Consider the following 19,552-nt stretch of genomic DNA (forward strand, 5'->3'; position numbering starts at 1 on the left):
TTTTGTGGGTCATTTTTGCAACGTCATTCCAACCAGTTCAGCTTTGTATTTAGTGCAAATTGAATCTCAAAGATAATTCTTGATTACTCTGTGCATACCTGTAAGTTGCAAAGTATCTCTGGCGTTCTCCCTGTGTGTGCTTGCCAGCGAGAGCCCTGCAGTGCAGCTCTGTGTGCAGGTTTGGTGCTGGTTTATCTTGTGAAAGGCCAAGCAAAAGTGTGTCCCAGGGTACCTTTAAATGCAAATATGCCCCACAGACTGACCCGGTGTGCGAGGCTCTTGCTGGGAGCACCTTCAAGGTGTAGGGCAAAATTCTCTTCTCAGGTTCCCAGAGTAGCTGCTGACTCAGTCTCCCAAGTCTCCTGCATTGACACCTGCAGGCATTGTATGGTGTGAAAGAGTGTCCTGAAAGGAGTAATTTGTCACTGACTGACCATATTATGGTCCATAGGAATGGACCATAATGGCAAAGCCACAAAAAGAGCACAAGACCTTTTCTTGAACCAGTTGCTCTGTGTCTGAGAGAAACATGAAGGATTTGTATCACTTGGGCAATGTGCTTGTAGCCTCTTCCTCCTAATTATCCCTGAGCTGAAGATCTAAGACTGCTTTGTGGATATGAGGACAGAATTTTGCCTGTAGGATGCACAATTACCAACTGTGCCTCTTCTGTAAATCAGCTGTAAGTGTATTTGGAATAACTGCCAGACCAGCTTCTGAGTTTGCCAGCGGACAGAGCTCCAGCAGACACAGTCCCACATGGCACAGAGCTGTTGCAGTTTTAAAATCAGTCTGATTTTTTTCTTTAACAGGGGAGTCCAGTGTAACTCCGTCAAGCCTGGAGTGACACTCTGAATCTGCATCTGCCTCATGTGAGTTAAAATCCTGGCAGCAGCATTTTGCATAAGCTGGAGCCTCTGTAGAGAGCTTTTTTTTTTTTTCTTTTTCTTTATTTTTTTTTCCTTTTCAGGAAGGCTATAAAATTGTAAGGCTGTAAAATTGTGTATGTGTCTTGGCAGCAAAGGTAAACACAACCACACTAATGCATGAGAATTGCATACCTTACTGCACAACCCCTGCTCATTCCAGACCAGCTTCCCTGCTAGCACGTCCTGTGTCAGTCAGGGATGCCTGCACTCATCACAGACCTGAAGGCTTGCAGTGTTCACTCTGGGGTACTGCTTTTTACCTTTTAATGGTGTATTGATAAGCCAAAAAATGGTATTAAGAGGAAGCTGGAGTGCTGTCAACTGGATTCTGTTTTTTTAAAATCTTTACTTGTTTTCTTTCCACCCTGGTTGCATAATCCATGAGCACTGGATGCTGATTGCCCTGTGCTGCTGAAGCATCTGCCTGTGTTGGAACAGGACTATTGAAATAACAATTCCTCTGGAGCTGGGGACTTGGCTTTGTGGCAGAGATATGGCCATCAAGCAGTAAGAAAAAGAAATCAGAATGAGTTGTAGCACGTGCTTTGGTTTTACTGTCATCCCATGTGTGTTGGGCAAGGATGGTGTGAAACTGTGTTTGTGGCTCTGCCTCCTCCCCTGTCACAGAGCTGGGAATGCTCAAAGACTGTGCCCTTCTCAGCTGGGTGAAAGAGCTGGGCACGGGAGACTGCATGGCACATAGCTGAATTCGTGATGTTGCCATGACACACAAATGATCTCCATCAGAGGTAACAGGATTCAGCAACTGGGTCTGAGGGAGGGGATATTCCAGCAAAGTTTAAAACCATGTTTTCATCATGCAGCAGAAAAAGTATTGATCTGTCCTCTCTACTCTGTTTCCTCATGGCTGCCTGAAGACATGAGAGAGAACAACCAGCCCTGAGTACAATTTTGAAATAATAGAGTAACACCTGTAATTGGGGCATCTTCCCCAAATGTGCTGCCAGAGTTGCAGTGATGCCAGCCTGTCCTTTCTTCATCTGAGGAGGTGGATGGTTTGTTTGCCTGGAGGAAGCTCCAGTTACTCAAATAGGCTTATGAAAAATGTCAGGGGGTTGTGGCTCATTCCAGTTGATGCAGCCAGTGCTGTGGTGTAGGGTGCTGTCAGGGTAGGCTCAGGGAGCTCTCAGTCTCTTCCCAGCTGTGTGTTTAATTAAAGGAAAATTTATCTGGAACAGTAAGTATGCTGGTAACTAGAGAACATTTATTGTCCCTTTCACAAGTCCAGTTTCCTGTGTCTGTGTTTAGTTCATGTGTCAAGGAGAAGGCTCTCATTTCCCAGATATTGTGGAGTAGTAGAAAAATAGAGATGGGATCTGAGGCGTGAATGAGCTAATAGTTTTGTTTTATTCAAAGAGACATCAAGGAAGCAAAATCTAGGGCTTGAGAGGTAAGGGGAATAACTGTCCCCACAAAAGAAATATTTAGATGAATCCTAATTAATGTACTGCCTCAGCAGAGACTTGGGATGATGAAGGCTGAGGCTGATACCTTTTCTTCAGTCTTTTTCCTAATGGTGCTTCAGCTTGTTTCCTTAGAGAGTTAAAAGGAGGTCTGTGGTGATTTTCTAAGAAGGAGGGGCAAATACAGAAAGAAATAAATTGAGTGAGGGTGTTTTGTGAGCAGCTGACCTTGTGTCCCACACAGCTGTTCCCTGGTGGAGTGTTAGAAAGTTACACAGGTTGCTCATCAAGAAGCCCTACAGTTTCCCTGGAAAGGCTCTGCTGGAGCTGTTGATGAACCACTTCTGCTTGTCCAGAGGAGATGTCAGTGTGCTCCTGCCCAGATTCCTGTCTGGACAGCATCACCATGGTTGGTGACTTCAGAAAGATCAGGGTTTCCTTGGAGAAATGTTTTGTTTGAAGTGATGTATTATGGATTAAGTTGGTAGCATGGTCAATTTTCCAGGGGGCTGAGAAGGAGGAACAGCAGCTTCATGGACAGAGCGGGGCATTGGCGCCTGTTTCACATAATGGGGAGCTTTACAGACCTTTCACATTCTGACAATATGTGCAGGTGTACTTATAAGAGTTTTTCCTGGGAAGTGCCTTTACTGTCCTGAATCAGAGGAATTCCTTGTTCCAGATGATGCTCTGGTGTCACTCTCACAATTTTGTTCATCACCTAACTGCCTATTGCTCCCTCCAACTCTAGCTCACTCCCCAGAATTACCTTGTCAGTCACTGCTTCCTTCATTAGCTGTACCTTTTGATTGCTTCTTCCTATCTATAGCTTAATCAATCCTTCCTCTCCTAAAGGATAGAAAAGACTACGTGCATTGAATGTTGTATCATGTTGTTGATGTTTGCCATTGGTATAATATTGCTTGGAGATTTTGAAAACTGTTTTATTGATTTTAGTTATCTATTTAAGACCATTACAGGTTTGCTTATTACATTTTTAATGCTGTTAGTTTAATGGGAAAAATTAACTCTTGAGATTCTGGTACTTTTGAGGCTATTAAGAGAAACAGGAGCCCTCTGTCATGGGTATTGTGATCTCAGTCTTCTGGCAGTCTTGTTTCATCTAAAGTCATTGCCTTTTTTTTTCCCTTCTTTTTTTTTTTTTCTTTTTTTTTTTTTTTAATTTTATTTTATATATTTTCTTTCTTCTCTCACATTAAACTTCTGTATCCTGCAGTATATATATATATGCTGGTGGATACTGGGCAAAGTATAGACAATGTGTATTAATATAAATCATGAGGCCCACAGATGTGTTAGATCTCTCTCATGAAAAGCAGTCTGTCCTCTAATGAGTTTACTATGTAACTTGCACATTTTCGGCTAAATTTGAAATACTCAAGTGTTGGAGGCAGTTGGACCCCTTGAACCCATGGTGACCCTCATTGCAGTCAAGGGTTGTATTTATTTATCTTAGGACCAGTTTAAGACAGCAACATTATGGTATCCCACTCCTAAGGGGAAAGGAGCACCCAGGATTTGTAGGTGCTCGTGGTTGAAAGGAATGAGGAAAATCAGGGGGTCCACAGAAGCTTACAAAGTTTTATTAGTAAATTACACTTGGCGTGAGAATTGGTATGTTAATCCCTGACCTTCTAGTATAAGCACACAGCAGTGGGGTTTGGATAAAAGAGTAGGGTAAAAGGGAAGAGAGAAAGAGATGAATTTAAGAGGGGAAGAGAGAGAGAAAGGAAGAAAGTGAGAAAAAGAGATCACCAGTCCTAGCAGCAGCACTCAGGAGGTGCTGCTGGGTGTCCTGGGGCACACCTTGAAAACAGGGCTCTTGCTTTCTATGGAAATTAGTTACCATGTGTACTCCATTCTTCCAGACCTTTCTGAAAGTGGATTGGAGGGTCTTGGGTGGTCTTGATCTCCTCCATACAGTCCGTGCCCGCTTCTCGACCTCATTCCTGCACTTGAGCTTTGCTGTGCTTATCTCTGGGAGCCAGAACAAGGACATTTGCCCCAGAAAAGTGCTGTCCTTACCTCCACATAGCCCCCTTCTCCAGCCACATCCTGTTCTTTCTCACAATATGTTATTACCAACAATTCCTGGCTGCTATTACCAACAATCCTTGGTCAGCGTCAGGACTATCCAGCTGTCTCAGTGTTTGAAACGTGCACATTGGCTCCTTATCTTCTGGGCTTCTGCAGACATGCAGTGAGAGTAAACATACTGCCAGAGAAACCCTGTGATTTCCATCTGTCCTGATTGCCTTTTAGATGTAATTTAATGATCTGATTAAACAGTAACATTTTCAGTACGTGGGAAGGTCATTTGCAGGAAGAAGAGAGCCTGCATGGTAGGAATGACTTAGTTGAACAAGTCTGTTTCTTTTGTGTGGAGTGAAGGGAAGGTGTGTGTCCCAGATGAGCAGCTCCTCTGACATGTGAGAGCAGTGAGCTTGCTTTAAAAAGTAGCATTTTGATGCACAAGGGTAATAATGAACAGATTTTTTGCAGTTCCATATGGTGTTATTAACAAACAAATCATATGTTAACTTGACAGCTCTACCTTCACACTAACTTAGTCTGCAGCAAACATTAATTCTCCTGAGATGAAATTTGGAGCAATACTGAACTTTGGGATTGTATCCAGAGCAGTAACAGTAGCACAGAAGTGATGAATTTCAGGCTTTCTAACCTCCAATACATGTGCTCCCGCAATTTATTGGTTTCTTTATCAGCTTTGCAAAAGATAGCAAACCAAAACCCTGTTGGAGCAGATGCAACAGGGAGCGTTCACGCATCTGCCTAACAGGACTGCAGGGAGAGGAGCTGCTGTTTGAAATACATTTTTCCTGATGCACAGAGCTATGATAAACTGATGGATATTTCATCTGGTGCACTCTGCTGCTGAAATTGAAACTGCAGCTCTGCTTCACTGCAGCCCTGGGGCAGGAGCTAATTCCATCGAGGCATCAAAGGAGGGAATGGTATGTGGAGGAGGGAGAATGGGTACATTACTTTTAATTGCCTTCTTGTTTAACCCCCTAGCTGTTTTCAAATTTTCTAACTGAAATCTCATCTTGGTACAGTGTATAAATCCCCTGAATACGAATCTCTTGGATTTGACCTGACCGTAGAAAGATTAGTTTCCATTGGATACCCTCATGAGCTGCTCAATTTTGTGTATGATCCTGCATTCCCTACCAGGTAAATGACTAACGGGTACCGACCCCGCCTGCTCGAGGCCCCCAGTGCTTGTTCTGTGAAGTTCACAGGCGACAAGTGAGGCCAGCTTTTCAGCTGTGGATGTGAAGCCTATGGCTGGCCACAGATCATGGGGAAGGGAGAAGACTAATCCAGTATGTGGGGGGCCTTTGCACACATGAGCCCTTGCCAGCAAAGAGGGAGCGTGCAAGAAAAGAACCCTACTGAAAACATGGTCCAAAAAATAGCCCTTCAAAGCAAAGACAGCAGAGACACAATTGGATTGGGAGTGAAATCAGAATCAGGGGGAGGATGAGCCGTTACTGTCCAAGAAGCTGCTGGGATGTCTCAGAACTTTCTTCTTTAATGATTTTAATTAGTAGTGTTGTGGTGCATAAGACATCCTGAAAATTAAGGTGACAGTAAACAACAATAGAAGTGGGACCAATCAAGTTTTCTTGTCAAGATGAATCAAATGTCAAAACCACTTGATTTAGTAACTTTTTGGTTTTATAATTTTGCATTAAGTTAATGGTGCAAAATTACTAAATTCCTATATTTTGTCTTCTGGTGGAAGAGGTAAAAAAGACATTGTTTTGAACAAAGCTTTTGATCTAACTCTGCACCTTCAAATTCTTCCCACTTGTGCCTTTGCTGGATTTTGCTTCTTTGACTCCTTTGGAGTTTCTTTACAAAAGCCTGGACCAGAGGGTCTGTTGGTTTGTTGGTTTGTTCCAGTTTCAGTCTGGCAGCCTCCTTCCTTTCCTCCTCTCAGCGTGTTTTACACCGAGAGTTGCTGCTGACTGTGCCTCTGCCTGTAACAAGGCATAGCCCCTCACAAACCTGTGATGAAACTGTGTTAAATCCTCCATCCCAGGGAGGGGACAGAAGGGATATCTCTGTGGGAAGGCTGTGTTTGCCAGGTGCAAGCTGCTAGATAAATGAGACAGGGTTTTGCCAGAGTCAGAACTGGGCATGTCCAAAGTATTGTGCCATGGTTACATGCCCCATCTGGCTTTGTCTGTGACAGAGCCATGAAAAAGCAGAGAGAAATTCCTTTATCACACCTCACTGCTCCCTGCAGCCCCACAGGGGTGTCAGGTTTGTGACCCTGTGGAAGAAGCCCACAGCTCCCCTGGCAGATGCACAGCTGAGCCTTTGGAGGCCGTGGGGAGCAGGTCAGGTGTCTCTCCTGCCTGGTGATGCTGGGCTCTGGTTGCTCACCTGCTGCCAGCTAAAAGGGACAGTAGGGACCCCATCTGCATCATAACAGCAGCTCTGTTCTGATGCCCCATGCCAAGTGAGCAAAGCTGTTCTAGAGGTGTTCTAGGTGCTGCTAAAATGGTCACCCCTTAATGCACTTGCCTTTTCATATCCTAAATTGCTTTCTTAACAGAGGCCTGGTGTTTGACACCCACTATGGAAACCTGCTGAAAGTTGATGCCTATGGAAACCTCCTAGTATGTGCACATGGCTTTAATTTCCTCAGAGGGTGAGTGCAGACTCTTGGCTGTTCTTTTTGACTTAATACACTCTGTTGTGTCTCAGTGATCCTCAGGGCACCCATTGTATGTGGAGTCACAGGGACTCTACTTACAGCAGAGGCTGGGTTGGTGTTCCTGCAGCTCCAGGATTAGCTGTGGATGAACTGAGGGTCTCAGGTACAGCAACAGCCCAGATGTTTACAAGGGAAAGGGCTGTGCCACTGCAGGCACATCCATATCGAGCTGGGAATAGAGGAACATGTGCTGTGGGGAAGAGTTGATGGGATCATCCAGGGGTTGTTCACCTGTCCTGGCACAGTTTTACATCAGCAGCTTGTCAGTCAAGACAAAGTCATTGCATGAGGACCTGTGCCCCATGAGACTGTCAGCTCCACAGCCATTGCTAAGAAAGTTTGAGGGCCTGAGCTGGCTTGGGGTTGGAACAATCTTGCTCTAGCCCTTAGTGTTTCTGACCTTTGAGGGTGTCAGAACTGAGCATTGCATGCCATTTTCTGCAGCCTTCCCTGGCTGCTTGTGTTTCTTGTCCCAGAGAAGGTGCTTTAGGAAGCAGAGAGGACTGCAGTGCCATATTCCTGATGTGTCCCAGCAAATCCCCACTCCCACATTCCTGCTGCAAGGGCATATGAATGGAAGGCAAGGCAAGCTCAGGTGCCCCAGGGTGACAAACCTTGTCATTGCAGGCCTCTAAATTCTTGCATCAGGACTCCAAAATTTAGGAAAAAGCCCTTATATGTGCATTCAAGTTCCTTTTTGAGCCTAAAATGATCTTCAGTAGCTCCAGAAATGAAGGAGACCAGAATAATGATATGAGTTCAGTCATTGCCACCCTGCTGATGAATTGCAGAGGGCCCCACACAAGCCTCCTGCAGCAGAGCCCTGCACGCCTCTGGCTGAGAGCTGCTGGGAGAGTGGAGAGGAACACATGGAAAGTGGGGGAGAGTTTAAGATAAGCAAACAATGAAAGTGCAGATGATTTAAAGCATTCTCCTAGCCTGGGGCTTAAGGTCAAGCTGTGGACTCTGGACCACTTTGTGTCCCTGGGTGGGCTCAGTTTGCTGATTCAGCAATGAGAGCTTGGTCCTGGCTCTGCTGGAGTCAGCACAGCCCAGGGAACACCCCTGGATGCACTTTTGCTCTTCTGCCAGCAGTGCATGTGGGGAAGCTGGGTGTTGATTAAAGCACAGCAGACCTTGTTTAGTAGACCCTGCTACAACTCCGTTTTGCAGGTCAGCACATTTTATCTTCATTATGCTTTGTGGTTTCACTCTTCTCCACTTTATTTATTCTCAGGCCTGAAACACGGGAGCAATATCCAAATAAATTTATCCAGAGGGATGACACAGATAGGTTTTACATTTTGAACACATTATTCAATCTACCAGGTGAGTCTAATATGAGCCAACACAGGCCTCTTTCTGTGCCTTTTAAGCCAATAAAGCTTTGCTGATGTATTCTGCTTTTCTGTTTGGGTTATTTTTTGCCTTTTCTTCCTTTGGGCACAAAGTCTAAAGTTAGCTGGCTGTATGATGTTATCTTTGTCTTACAATCTCACTCTGTTTTCTTGCAGAGACCTATCTGTTGGCTTGCCTGGTGGATTTCTTTACTAACTGTGACCGGTACACGAGGTTCGTATTCCCTCCACTCTGAGATGATGCTGGAACAGTAATATTGTTATTTTTTTTTATACAAGAGCAATACAGCACAGATGGAGCTGCTCTTAATATCAAAACCTCAAGTGATTTTGGTGGGCCTCCTATAATTTTGTGGTCCTAAGTTGATCTGTGTGTACAGCAGAGGCTGGTTATGAAGGTTTCCTTCACAGGGTACAGCAGTACCAGCATTCTGACTGACATTGGTATTTGGGGCAGCATCTAGGACTGCACACTTTTTACAGGATGATTACAGGCACCATTCAGTTCATTTTGTACCTGTGTCCATTAGAGCCATGTCTGAATTGGTAACTGAAAGGCTGAATTTCCTCAGCCAGTTACCACAAGTGCTTCATATCGTAATAAAGAACATGGCACACTTAGAGGTGAAATGCACAGTGTGATATAAAAGGCTGTTTGTGCAGCATGAGTATTTACCTTGCTGTCAAAAACATATAAGCATAAAAACAAGTTGTGGTTTGAACTGGCAAATGTGAATGCTCCTGTGCTGCTCATCACCTCTTGTGATGGGTCATCTTTGCATATGTGAGTGGAAGGCAAAGGTTTAAAGTGATTTCACCTGGGAGCAGAGGAACTGTTTATGCTGGCAATCCATCAGATGAAGTACCTTTTCTCAGGAGAGGCATGATGATAGCTGTCATAATAAATACAGCTCTGTGTAATCCTTCTTGATTTCTTCTGATGCAGGCTGTCATGCTGTCTCAAAGATACCTCCAGAGTATCTTGTAATTTCTAATGTTAATTGTAAGTGTTTAACATAGAAGCAGTTCCTCCTCCCAGCAACATTACATTTAGTTGATTTCCATCACTCTCCCTTCTTTAGTGCTGGAAAGAGGGAGAAAGAGCACCACTCTGTTTATTCCCTCAGTACCGTTAATCTTCTGTTAAATGCTGCAAATGGCATTTTTGCAGTTTTCTGCAGTCTTTTTACCTTCTTGTAATGTGGGTGAGAAGTTAAGAGTTACAGTCACAGAAAGCTGTGGTACAGCTGTGGAGGCACAGACATTCCTGGTCCTGTTAAACTGCGGTTGTAGCCTTCTTTCAAGCCTGAGCTGCAGTAAAGTAGTAGATAAGAAACCGTGATGGTAAGATGAAAACACAAGATCCAAACAGCATTTTGAACTGTCTCGCTCCTTGGTGTGTTTCTCATCTGCTGTGACTGACTGCTAAAATCTCTATTCTGTCTCCTCACAGCTGTGAAACAGGATTTAAGGATGGAGACCTCTTCATGTCCTTCAGGAGTATGTTCCAGGATGTCAGAGATGCTGTTGACTGGGTTCATTACAAGGTGACTGCAAGAACTCCGTGGGATGTGTGTGGTTGTAACTGGGTTGGAGGGTCTGGTTTGGAACTCCTGAGTTCAGATGTTCTCTGCCTGCTCTGGGCAAGGGCCCTGCTTGGCCGCCTAGTGAGCAAATAATAGATTGCAATTGTATGGGAGTAAGTCAAGATCTCAACTGCCCTCCTAGTATGGAAACATATCTGGTTTGGCTTCCTATTCCTTTTTATTGTGCCTAGATTTCATTTTTGTGCTGTAATTCATGAGTTTTAAAGCGTGATGCCACGAGGGTATTTGCACTTCAAGTCCACAACTTGTATATTGTCCTAATAATTAAAGCAGTATTCTACTGCAAATTGTTTACGTTGGCACCATCCTACATTGTCTAAAAAGTACTGGCATTAAAGAGAGAAATAGATCAGCTGTTCTCTAATTAGAGAGAAGCATTTCAACTTCCGCACACATTTGTGCACAAATTTAGAATATAATTTTGTGAGCATTAACATACGGTTAAAGACCTGATTTTCTTATTCCCTCTCATTCAAGCAGTCTGTTGGGTGGGATGGAGAACCATCACAGGAGAACTCTGCTCACATTTGTACTTGTGGTGGTCCTTTTACCCATGCAGAAGTCAGGAATCTATTTTTCTTTCCTTATGCAGTGTTGTGTGATACATGTTGGAGTTGGCCTTTGACTAAAGCATTATGGTCAGTGTTGGAGACAGGTCGTTTACTGTCTTTTTTGGTATGGCAAATCTATTTTCTGTTTGTTTCTATTGTATTCCCTTCTGAAAGGGTTAAAATGCTGTTGAAGTGGATTATTTACCATGGTGAGGGAATCGATGGATCACAGAGTTTGTGATGGTCCCTGCTACTCAAAGCCTCTCATCTCTAGAGTCACTGGTTCAGATTCGCCCTGGTTTGTACTTTCACAGCATTTTAAAGTGTGAAAGTTGGCATTACTTTGTTGTCTCTTACATCATAAGTTTCCGTGACCTCACTGGGTTCTGTTGTTTCTATTTCAGGGATCGCTTAAGGAAAAGACCCTTGAGAATCTGGAGAAGTATGTGGTGAAAGATGTAAGTGTGAAGTTACTTTACTTGTGCTATGTGACATTCGGTACTGACTAAGCAGGCAAGAAATAAACATGCTCATTTGCTTTACTAAATCACAAAATGATAAGGCTGTGATTTCTGTTGTAATAACCAAAGACAAAGTGGAAAGTTCAGATGCAGCCTTTATTCTGAGCCAGTGATCCACATGATTTTGTATTGATGTGCACAGTTTTATATGTAAAATGTAAAAGCCAGAGAAAATGTTATCAAGGTGAACACACTGGCAGAGCTCATGTTGTTTCTTTCAGTGGTGAAAGCAATTGTGTTCCCTGCCCATGTTTTTCTGCCCAAGCAAAGCTCTCTTTAAAAAGCAACAGTTGAGCATCTTTTTAGCCACATGACAAGAAAGTTACACTTAGCCATGAGGGACTGAGGGAAAGATCTTGAAAGACTCACCAGTGTCTAGTCTCTTGAGAACCCCAAAATATGTGTTCAGCACATCTAATTGAGCAAGCTCCAGTGGTTCCCTTACTCCTGCCATCTCTGCAGTGTGCAAGGCCTCTCAGGACCACTTTCGGAGTAAGTATTTTTTAGTTTAGATGAGCTCTGTGGTAGATTATCACTTTAAAGCAGTTAACTTTGTTTCTAGTTACACGCCTACAGAATTCCTAGGTAAGTGTTCACTGAGGTAATCAGCTATTTTGGCAATGGACTGAGATTTCAGATTCAATAAAAATAGCCCCAGGAATAAATTCTCCCTAATTTGAGGTTGGAATTATAATGCGTTCCAACTTGTGGCTCGTGAGCTCAGATTTCACCTGCCTCTGGGCCCATTTCGGGAACGGACTTGGAGCTGGAGCAGATCGGTGGGAGCAGCACAGGGTGCCTGGCACTGTGGTTGGCAAAGGCACTGCAGCCCTGCTGAGCCCTTCCCCCTCGCCTTCCTCCCCTGGGCTGTGCTCTGGAGGGGTTACCTGGATGGACCAGCAGCTTTCCTGGCTCTGGCCAGTGCACAACACGTGAGTTTGCTTGCTCGATGGTTTGATTTGCCTTTTTTTTGTCTGGTGGGATCATAGTTGAGTGTTTTTCCCATGATGTATGTATGTAACTTTTGTGTGTGACTTGAATGTTCCCCTTGGCTTCCAGGGGAAGCTGCCACTGCTGCTCAGCCGCATGAATGAAGTGGGGAAGGTGTTTCTTGTCACAAACAGCGACTATAAATACACAGACGTAAGTGCTGCTTGAATTGTTGGGTTGGTATTTCATGGAATAAGCATAAGCCAGCCAGTCATTTGGGTGGGTTTTGATGGGACATCTTCTGGTGGAGAATCGTGTGTTTTCTAATCTATGTGTAGGGTGGGTTAGTGGTGGATGCAGATGAAGTCTTGAGTCACCTTTTGTCATCATGGTTCTAGTGCTGAGCTAGTACAGGCCTGGTTTAAGTCCCTCTGTGCTTCACTCAGTTCCTCAGCAACTAAAAGGCTGTAAGGGAAAGTGATACTCAGTTTTGGATTTTAGCATCCTTTAAAATGCAGACTTTCTCTTTCAAGTGAGATAGTCTGAGTATAGACAGGTCACAAAAACAAGGTCCTGGAGAGGTCAGAAAGGGCTGTCTGCTAAGCTGAGGAATAAACACAGGTACTTCCAACTCCAGGTAAATGTCAGGACGTTGCAATGCTGCTAATTAAAGATTTATATGCCATTTTAAAGCATTGCAAGATATTCCTGAAGCAGTGTGCCGTTTTCTGAGGCAACTTATTTGATTATAAAAACTACTGGTTTGATTCCTCTCATTGTCCTGTTCCATTCATTTTGTCTTCAGATCTTATGCTGACTTCTTTGTAAATTCTAAAAATAAAGTTCTGTAATCTGACAAGATAAAATCAGAAAAACATGCTTTTATAAATTACACAAATTCATGTCTAAAAGCACATATTTTAATGCTTTCTTTCTCTCTTTTAGAAAATTATGACTTACTTGTTTGACTTTCCACATGGACCAAAGGTATGTGAATTCTGGACTGCAGTTGCAGTAGATACTGATTGTCTAATTATCTGTGTAGCTGGAAAGCATTTTAATCCTGCCTCATCGGCTGCATGGGATTAGTTGCTTTAATCTGGTTAAAATACACTTGCTGTTTTGTGTCCTGTTTGAATGGGATCAAAGCAAATACAATATAACAAAGAGAAAAGGGGCATCATCTGATCTCAAATGATAATCTGTGTTAATGATAACATTATTTCAGTGATAAAATGTCTTAACTGTGGCATTTTGTCGCCAGATTTCATAGAAATAATGCACAATGGTTTAGAGGTTGCTTCAAAAAGCCATGATGGCAAGGAAATAGTTTTATGAAACAGCAGAAACATTTACGGCTGATTGTGCCTTAATTATCATAACTCCAGAAGTTTTAGTCATGCTTTCTTTTTGTTTTTCTGAGGCCAAGACTCAGCCCTGCAACTTTTGGGGAAAGGTTTATGATACAAACTTTTACTGCTATTTCAGTCTCCCAGTGAGAGGCTATCTCTGATATGTTCTCACACTGCATTAAAAGCAGAAGGCAGCCAAGAGGGAAATTTTGAGAGCGTAGATTCTCACCACAACTGATAGCTAAAGAAGCCCCTTGCTGTGGTCTTGATCTCACAAAGTGCAGAAACATGGAGCAGAAAGGGCTTGGTATCCTTTGGGCAGGGCTGTGTTTCAAAGCCATGCTCTGTGGAATAGAGTCCAGATATTTTCCCACTCTTGGCAAAAGCACCAGCATGGTCTTGTAAGCTGAAGCTGTGTGAAGTTGCATGTGTCTGGATCTGTGTGGGATGTCACCTTCAGGAACAGTGGCAGGGTGTCATTTACAGCATCTTTTTACATGGCAGCTGTGCCCTGGCAGGGATGTTCAGTGCTGTTCTCCTGTCTCATACTATGTCCTCAGCCTCCACTGCTAGGACTGAGATGGATGGGCTTGTGGCAAAAGGGGAATGCTTTAGGAGATGGTGCTGGCAACTCAGCACAGGAAGTATGAGCTAAGGGATTTTGATGGACCAGCAATGTTACAAGGTTATGGCTGTGGAAAATGACACTCCAGTTAAACTCTGTGTGGTTTTTTTGTGTTGTTCCTGATTCTGGGATTTGTTTTTGCCTTTGTAGCCTGGGAGTGCCCATCGGCCATGGCAGTCCTACTTTGACCTGATCCTGGTGGATGCACGAAAACCCCTCTTCTTTGGGGAAGGCACTGTATTGCGGCAGGTGGACACGGTGAGTGGTCAGTGGAGGGTACCTCCATGGCTGGAAGGGCTCTTGCACCTCCTGTATGGCATCTTTCAGTGCCAATGGGCAATACAGTGCTTGGATAGGACCTGCCCTAGAGGTTATGGGCCGGAGTCTCCTCTAAGTGATTCCTGAGCAGCCCCATCACCTCAAGGCTTTGCTAGCTTCCCTAACATACTGCAGGTGACAGTAGGAAAGCCACCTCTGGGCTGCTTGGGAGTGAGACAGACAGACAAAGAGTGACATATCAATGGTATCAATATAGAAAAGATCCAGACCATCAGCTGTTGAGCACTAACACAACACCTCCTTCCACAGGTGACCGGGAAGCTGAAGATCGGTACTTACACTGGCCCACTGCAGCACGGCATTGTGTACTCAGGAGGTGAGGCAGGAACCCTTCTCGTTCTGTGGAGTGGCTCTGATGTGGCCTTCAGCCACTCCAGCTGTGAGAGGACTTGTGCCAGGCAAGGTTTGCAAAGTGCATTGTTTTGTGCCCTCTGCACACTGCACCAGAAGCTCTCCATGATCAGAGCTGCACAAGTGCACGGAAGAGATGGACTCATTCCTCCTCAAATGTCCTTTTCTTCCTTGCCAGGGAGGGTCTGGGAAATGCCTACAGGGCTTTTGGTGGAGGGGTGGCTGCAGCTGGCCTAGTGCAGTGTCCCCAGCTGTACTTCAAGATGCTGCCACCAGTGTGAACACGCTTGGAAGGTTCCGCCAAGCCAGGGAGGGGCAGTGGGTGGATACAGAGCTGTCTGTGACACCCAGGGCTCCATTACTCTCACATGGTGGGGCAGGCAGCATGGCCTCTGTTGCTGCCATTCATGTAGGGGTGTGCATAGGCAAAGCTGCTCCTGGGTGAATTCCCAGGCAGGTGAGCAGTGTCCAGGGCAGCCATGGTCGAGCAGCTGTTTTGGCTCACTGTTCTGAGCCATGCCATTCTTCTCTCAGGCTCTTCGGACACAGTCTGTGACCTGCTGGGGGCCAAAGGGAAGGATATCTTGTACATCGGAGACCATATCTTTGGAGACATCCTCAAATCCAAGAAACGCCAGGGCTGGCGGACCTTCCTGGTGATCCCCGAGCTGGCGCAGGAGCTGCACGTCTGGACAGACAAAAGCGGTCAGGAGCCGGGCAAGCCCCTGGCCAGGCTTTGCTCTTGCTTGTCTGATGCTGCACCCCTGAGATCGCCAGGGCTTAGGGGTGCAGGGGAGAGATCACCCTGGCTTGCCACTTCTCCTTTTGGCCCTTTTCACTGGGTCTGGATGCTGGTGGCAGGAGCTGGGGTGCCTCTCTGTGGGCTAGCCTTGGGGTCCCAGGCCTTTCCTGTGCTCTTTCCCAGGCCATTGTGTGTATTCAGCCAAGTGCTGCCTTGGCCACAGGAGAAGCTGCAGCTGGGTGGGGTTGAGTTGTTCCTCATCAATAACTCCAGAACCTCCTCTCCCTCTTCATATATGGAGCCGTGGCTTCTATGTTAAAAAATACTTGACAAGACCTGAGTTATTCTCCCTGTAATGCCTGAGCCCTGACTGCTCTCCCATCTGCAGGGAGTCCCTATTCACCAGCTGCTTCCTCCTCGTTCCTCCCACTCCCTCTGCTGCTCTGCTGCCAAAGTGCTGTGTGTTTCCCATCCTCCAGCGCTCCTGCTTTTCTCCCAGGTTTGCCCTTTGGTGTGTAAATAGGGCTGGGGGTTATGCAAATTGCCCCATGGCTGGTTGGAAGAGCTGCAAAGGTTCAGCCTCGAAAATAAAAGGGCCAACCAGAAACCAAGCCCTAAGTTCTGCCCGTGGCACAGAATGATTCCTCTCTCTGCCCAGAGGCCATGAGATGCCTCCAGTGTCCCTGCTCCAGTGTCCCTCTGCCGCCATGTGAGGGGAGTGGGCAGGGGACTGGATTAGCTCTCAGCACTTTCCATTTCAACAGTTTAAACTTACCCTTTTCCCCTTTCTTTTCTGGATTTTCCAGCCCTTTTTGAAGAGTTGCAGAGTCTGGACATTTTCTTGGCTGAGCTGTACAAGTGAGTGTTCAAACAGTGACAATTTCCTGCTGCCTCTCCCAACTAACGAGCAAGCGAGCAGCAATGACAAAACCTTGGGGTTGGGTTAGCTGCCGGAGCCTTGACTCAGGCCTGGGCTCTGCCCATGAGACCAACCTTCCCCTCCAGACCAGCCTCTCTCCCCCGAGCCCCATCCCACAGCATCTGCTTCTGAAAGACTTTTCACACCATGTATTTACCTTCTCGCCTGTAACTAGGCATCTGGACAGTAGCAGCAATGAACGCCCCGACATCAGCTCCATCCAGAGACGCATTAAGGTACCAATCATCAAAATCCCTTTTCATCCTTCTGGATCCCAAAGGGCTTAACAACCCAACCCCACTGCTCAGTCCTGAAATGCTTTGCTCTGCCTTTGGGTGGGCACAGCAGGCTTGGCAAAGCCACTTTGTCTCAGCTCACTGGTGTCACTGGCTCTCCTGAAAGGCAGCCTGGTCTGGAATAGGGTCCCTTTCCTCATGCCCACAAGCAGCACTGGCTGAAGGTGCTCATTGCTGCAGCACGCGGCAGTGGCACACACAGGCCCACAGGGGCTGTAGCCTCTGGTTCAGCCAGCCCTGGGGTGCCAGCCCAGGGCAGTGCTGACCCTGAGCCTTCTGCCACCTTCCTTTCTGTTACCTGGGGCTCAGCTGTGCCCTGATGCCACGGGATACAAGCACAGAAAACCTTGCTGGAGATCCTTGCAGGTCTCATGTAGCCCCCAGCCCTCAGGGTGCTCTGCCTCAGTGTTATGGCTCTGAGGTACTGCCTGCCTGGCCCAGGATCTCACCTGTCTCTTCCTCATAGAAAGTGACTCACGACATGGATATGTGCTACGGGATGATGGGGAGCCTCTTCCGAAGCGGCTCTCGGCAGACGCTGTTTGCCAGCCAGGTGATGCGCTACGCTGATCTCTATGCAGCCTCCTTCATCAACCTCCTCTACTACCCCTTCAGCTACCTCTTCAGAGCCGCCCATGTTCTGGTGAGTTCCAATCCCAGGGAGGTGGGCAGGGGTCCCAAAGGTGCCCACGCTTGTGTCCATTATCACTTCCACAGGACACAACAGCACCTTGGAGGGTTTGGTGGCAGTGGATAGACTGTAGACCAAAGGGTCACATTCTGGGGTTTGCTGTCCATGTGTCTCAGGGAGGCAGCCTGGGGCTGGGGCACCCCTTGTCACCTCCTCTCTCTGTTCCATGTGCAGATGCCACATGAATCCACAGTAGAGCACACGCACGTCGACATCAATGAGAAGGAGTCGCCGATGGCCACACGCAATCGCACCTCGGTGGATTTCAAAGATTCTGACTACAAGCGGCACCAACTGACCCGTTCCATCAGTGAGATCAAGCCGCCCAACCTCTTCCCCCAGGCACCTCAGGAAATCACACATTGCCACGATGAAGATGATGATGAGGAAGAGGAAGAGGAAGAAGAGGAGGAAGAAGAATAAGAAGGAAGAAACCAAGTATTTCTGAAGATAAACCATGACTCTAGCAGTGATCAGGAATGGATTCTGTTGTTGGGGCCCTTGGGGTGATGGGTTGGGGGGTGTGATTCTTGCAAAGGCACATTTTGAAAGTATTTGGAAACTTCTAACAAATTAACACTAATTAGGAGGAGACCCTTGTTTTCAGTTTTGCAGACGGTTCAAAAAGCTGATGGATTCTAACTGGGTGGTGCATTCAGATTGGACTGCCCGCCTGTGCTGTCATGCTACTCCCATTACATTTTGGGATGCTGAATGTTTCTCCGTTTCCCATGATGTGTTTAATTTGGTTTTCATTTGAACAGTGTCCTGTGAACGGTTTTTGGCATTTGTTACATTCTCTGTGGAGACAGAAGGGATGTGCTGGGCCCTGCAGGAGACAAAATTATCCAGATCCTGCTGCCCATTAGGTTGCTGCCCTTAACCCTCTGCTCCTGGGTTGCATAATCCCCCCTCCCCATGTTAGCCAGGGTGTTGCTGTGCCTTCCAGCACTCAGTTTACCTTCTGTTGGTGTGAATTTCTCTGTGTAAGTGGTTTGACTCCTCCAGCCATCATGGATGGATGTGAGATTCTAGCTCTTGCACATCTGCTGCCATATGCATTTCACCTTGTAGCCGCTTGTTACCCTCTCCCAGTGCGTCCAAGCTCTCTCACCATTGGCATGCGATGCATAATTTCCAGGGCATTTCTCAAGCAGCTGAGCTGCACACTGTTCTCAAATCCTCCAGTTTCAGCAGTAAATATTAACCCAGGAGCTTGAAGCTGCTGCTTTAGCGTTACATTATTCACTCTGTGTTCCTCCTGACCTTTCTGTCCTCTCAACTTTAAGTGAAGCATCCCAAAATCAACCCCAACCACCATCTGGAGTGAAAGGGCTTGTTGTGCCAGGGGACTGCAGGCCACATGGGCCTGCCCTAAACTAGGAGACAGCACAGGCCACAGGGCCAGCCCCACGGTGGGAGCTGGAAGCTCATGGCTGTCCAGCAGCTGCCCTGGTCTTTGGTCTGGTGCGGAGCAAGCGGAGCCTCATTGCCGGCCGTGGTGGGCAAGGCTGCGTCCCTGGCCAAGGAGGGTGATGGCTGCTGTCTGGGGACCGGGGGAGTCCCAGGGATGGGCAGGTAGTCCCGGTGCCTGAAAGCCAGCCCAGGGAAGGCATGGAGCTGGCACACAGCTGGGCAGCAGTGCTCTGTGGTTTTCCTCTGAGTCATGGGTGCAGCCTCCCTTACTCCAGCCTCTGCTGTTTGCTGCAAAGGGATTACAACGAGGGCCCTCTTGTAATGATTTTGACTGTTGTTTCAGTACCATAAACTCATTTAATTTTTTTCATTTTAAAGTACCTTAGTAGAAAATAAAAAAAGAAAAACTACACCACCAACATCTGAGCAGGAAAATGCTGCTCTAGTGGCAGTTGTTCAAGTCAATAAATGATGATGTTTCTAAGAAATGACTGGTGCTTTGTGGCTTTGTGTTGCTGAGATGATGAAGGCTGTGCTGGAGTTGGTGGGAAGAGATGGGACTGCCCAGTGGGGTGCCAGGAGGGTGGGGGACTGGGGAATAGTAAGAGCATCTTTGGAAATTGGTCATGTGAAGCACTGAGGAGCCGTGACAGTGGATCTTGCAGTAAGGGCACGCCTGGTCCTCACATTGCCCCAGGAAGCAATGGTGAGGCATGAGGCTTGTGTTACC

General features: G+C 46.3%; 1 protein-coding gene across 5 annotated transcripts in view; it reads left to right on the plus strand.

The window, feature by feature from the left end:
- NT5C2 (5'-nucleotidase, cytosolic II) overlaps positions 1-19,310 on the plus strand; it is a 59,879-nt gene extending 40,569 nt beyond the window's left edge. For all 5 annotated transcript variants that reach the window (XM_053983622.1, XM_053983625.1, XM_053983624.1 and 2 more), the window contains exons 4-18: positions 5,452-5,569; positions 6,963-7,058; positions 8,362-8,453; positions 8,639-8,696; positions 9,936-10,029; positions 11,045-11,098; positions 12,221-12,304; positions 13,037-13,078; positions 14,219-14,326; positions 14,657-14,723; positions 15,293-15,463; positions 16,307-16,358; positions 16,595-16,655; positions 17,182-17,358; positions 17,581-19,310. In XM_053983622.1, the coding sequence (XP_053839597.1) occupies positions 5,452-5,569; positions 6,963-7,058; positions 8,362-8,453; positions 8,639-8,696; positions 9,936-10,029; positions 11,045-11,098; positions 12,221-12,304; positions 13,037-13,078; positions 14,219-14,326; positions 14,657-14,723; positions 15,293-15,463; positions 16,307-16,358; positions 16,595-16,655; positions 17,182-17,358; positions 17,581-17,829 (1,523 nt within the window). In that variant the 3' untranslated portion in view covers positions 17,830-19,310. The remainder of the gene's footprint in view (positions 1-5,451; positions 5,570-6,962; positions 7,059-8,361; positions 8,454-8,638; positions 8,697-9,935; positions 10,030-11,044; positions 11,099-12,220; positions 12,305-13,036; positions 13,079-14,218; positions 14,327-14,656; positions 14,724-15,292; positions 15,464-16,306; positions 16,359-16,594; positions 16,656-17,181; positions 17,359-17,580) is intronic.
- Positions 19,311-19,552: the final 242 nt, after the last annotated feature.

This window comes from Vidua macroura, chromosome 8 (genome assembly GCF_024509145.1).
Source record: "Vidua macroura isolate BioBank_ID:100142 chromosome 8, ASM2450914v1, whole genome shotgun sequence".
NCBI classification, from domain to species: domain Eukaryota; kingdom Metazoa; phylum Chordata; class Aves; order Passeriformes; family Viduidae; genus Vidua; species Vidua macroura.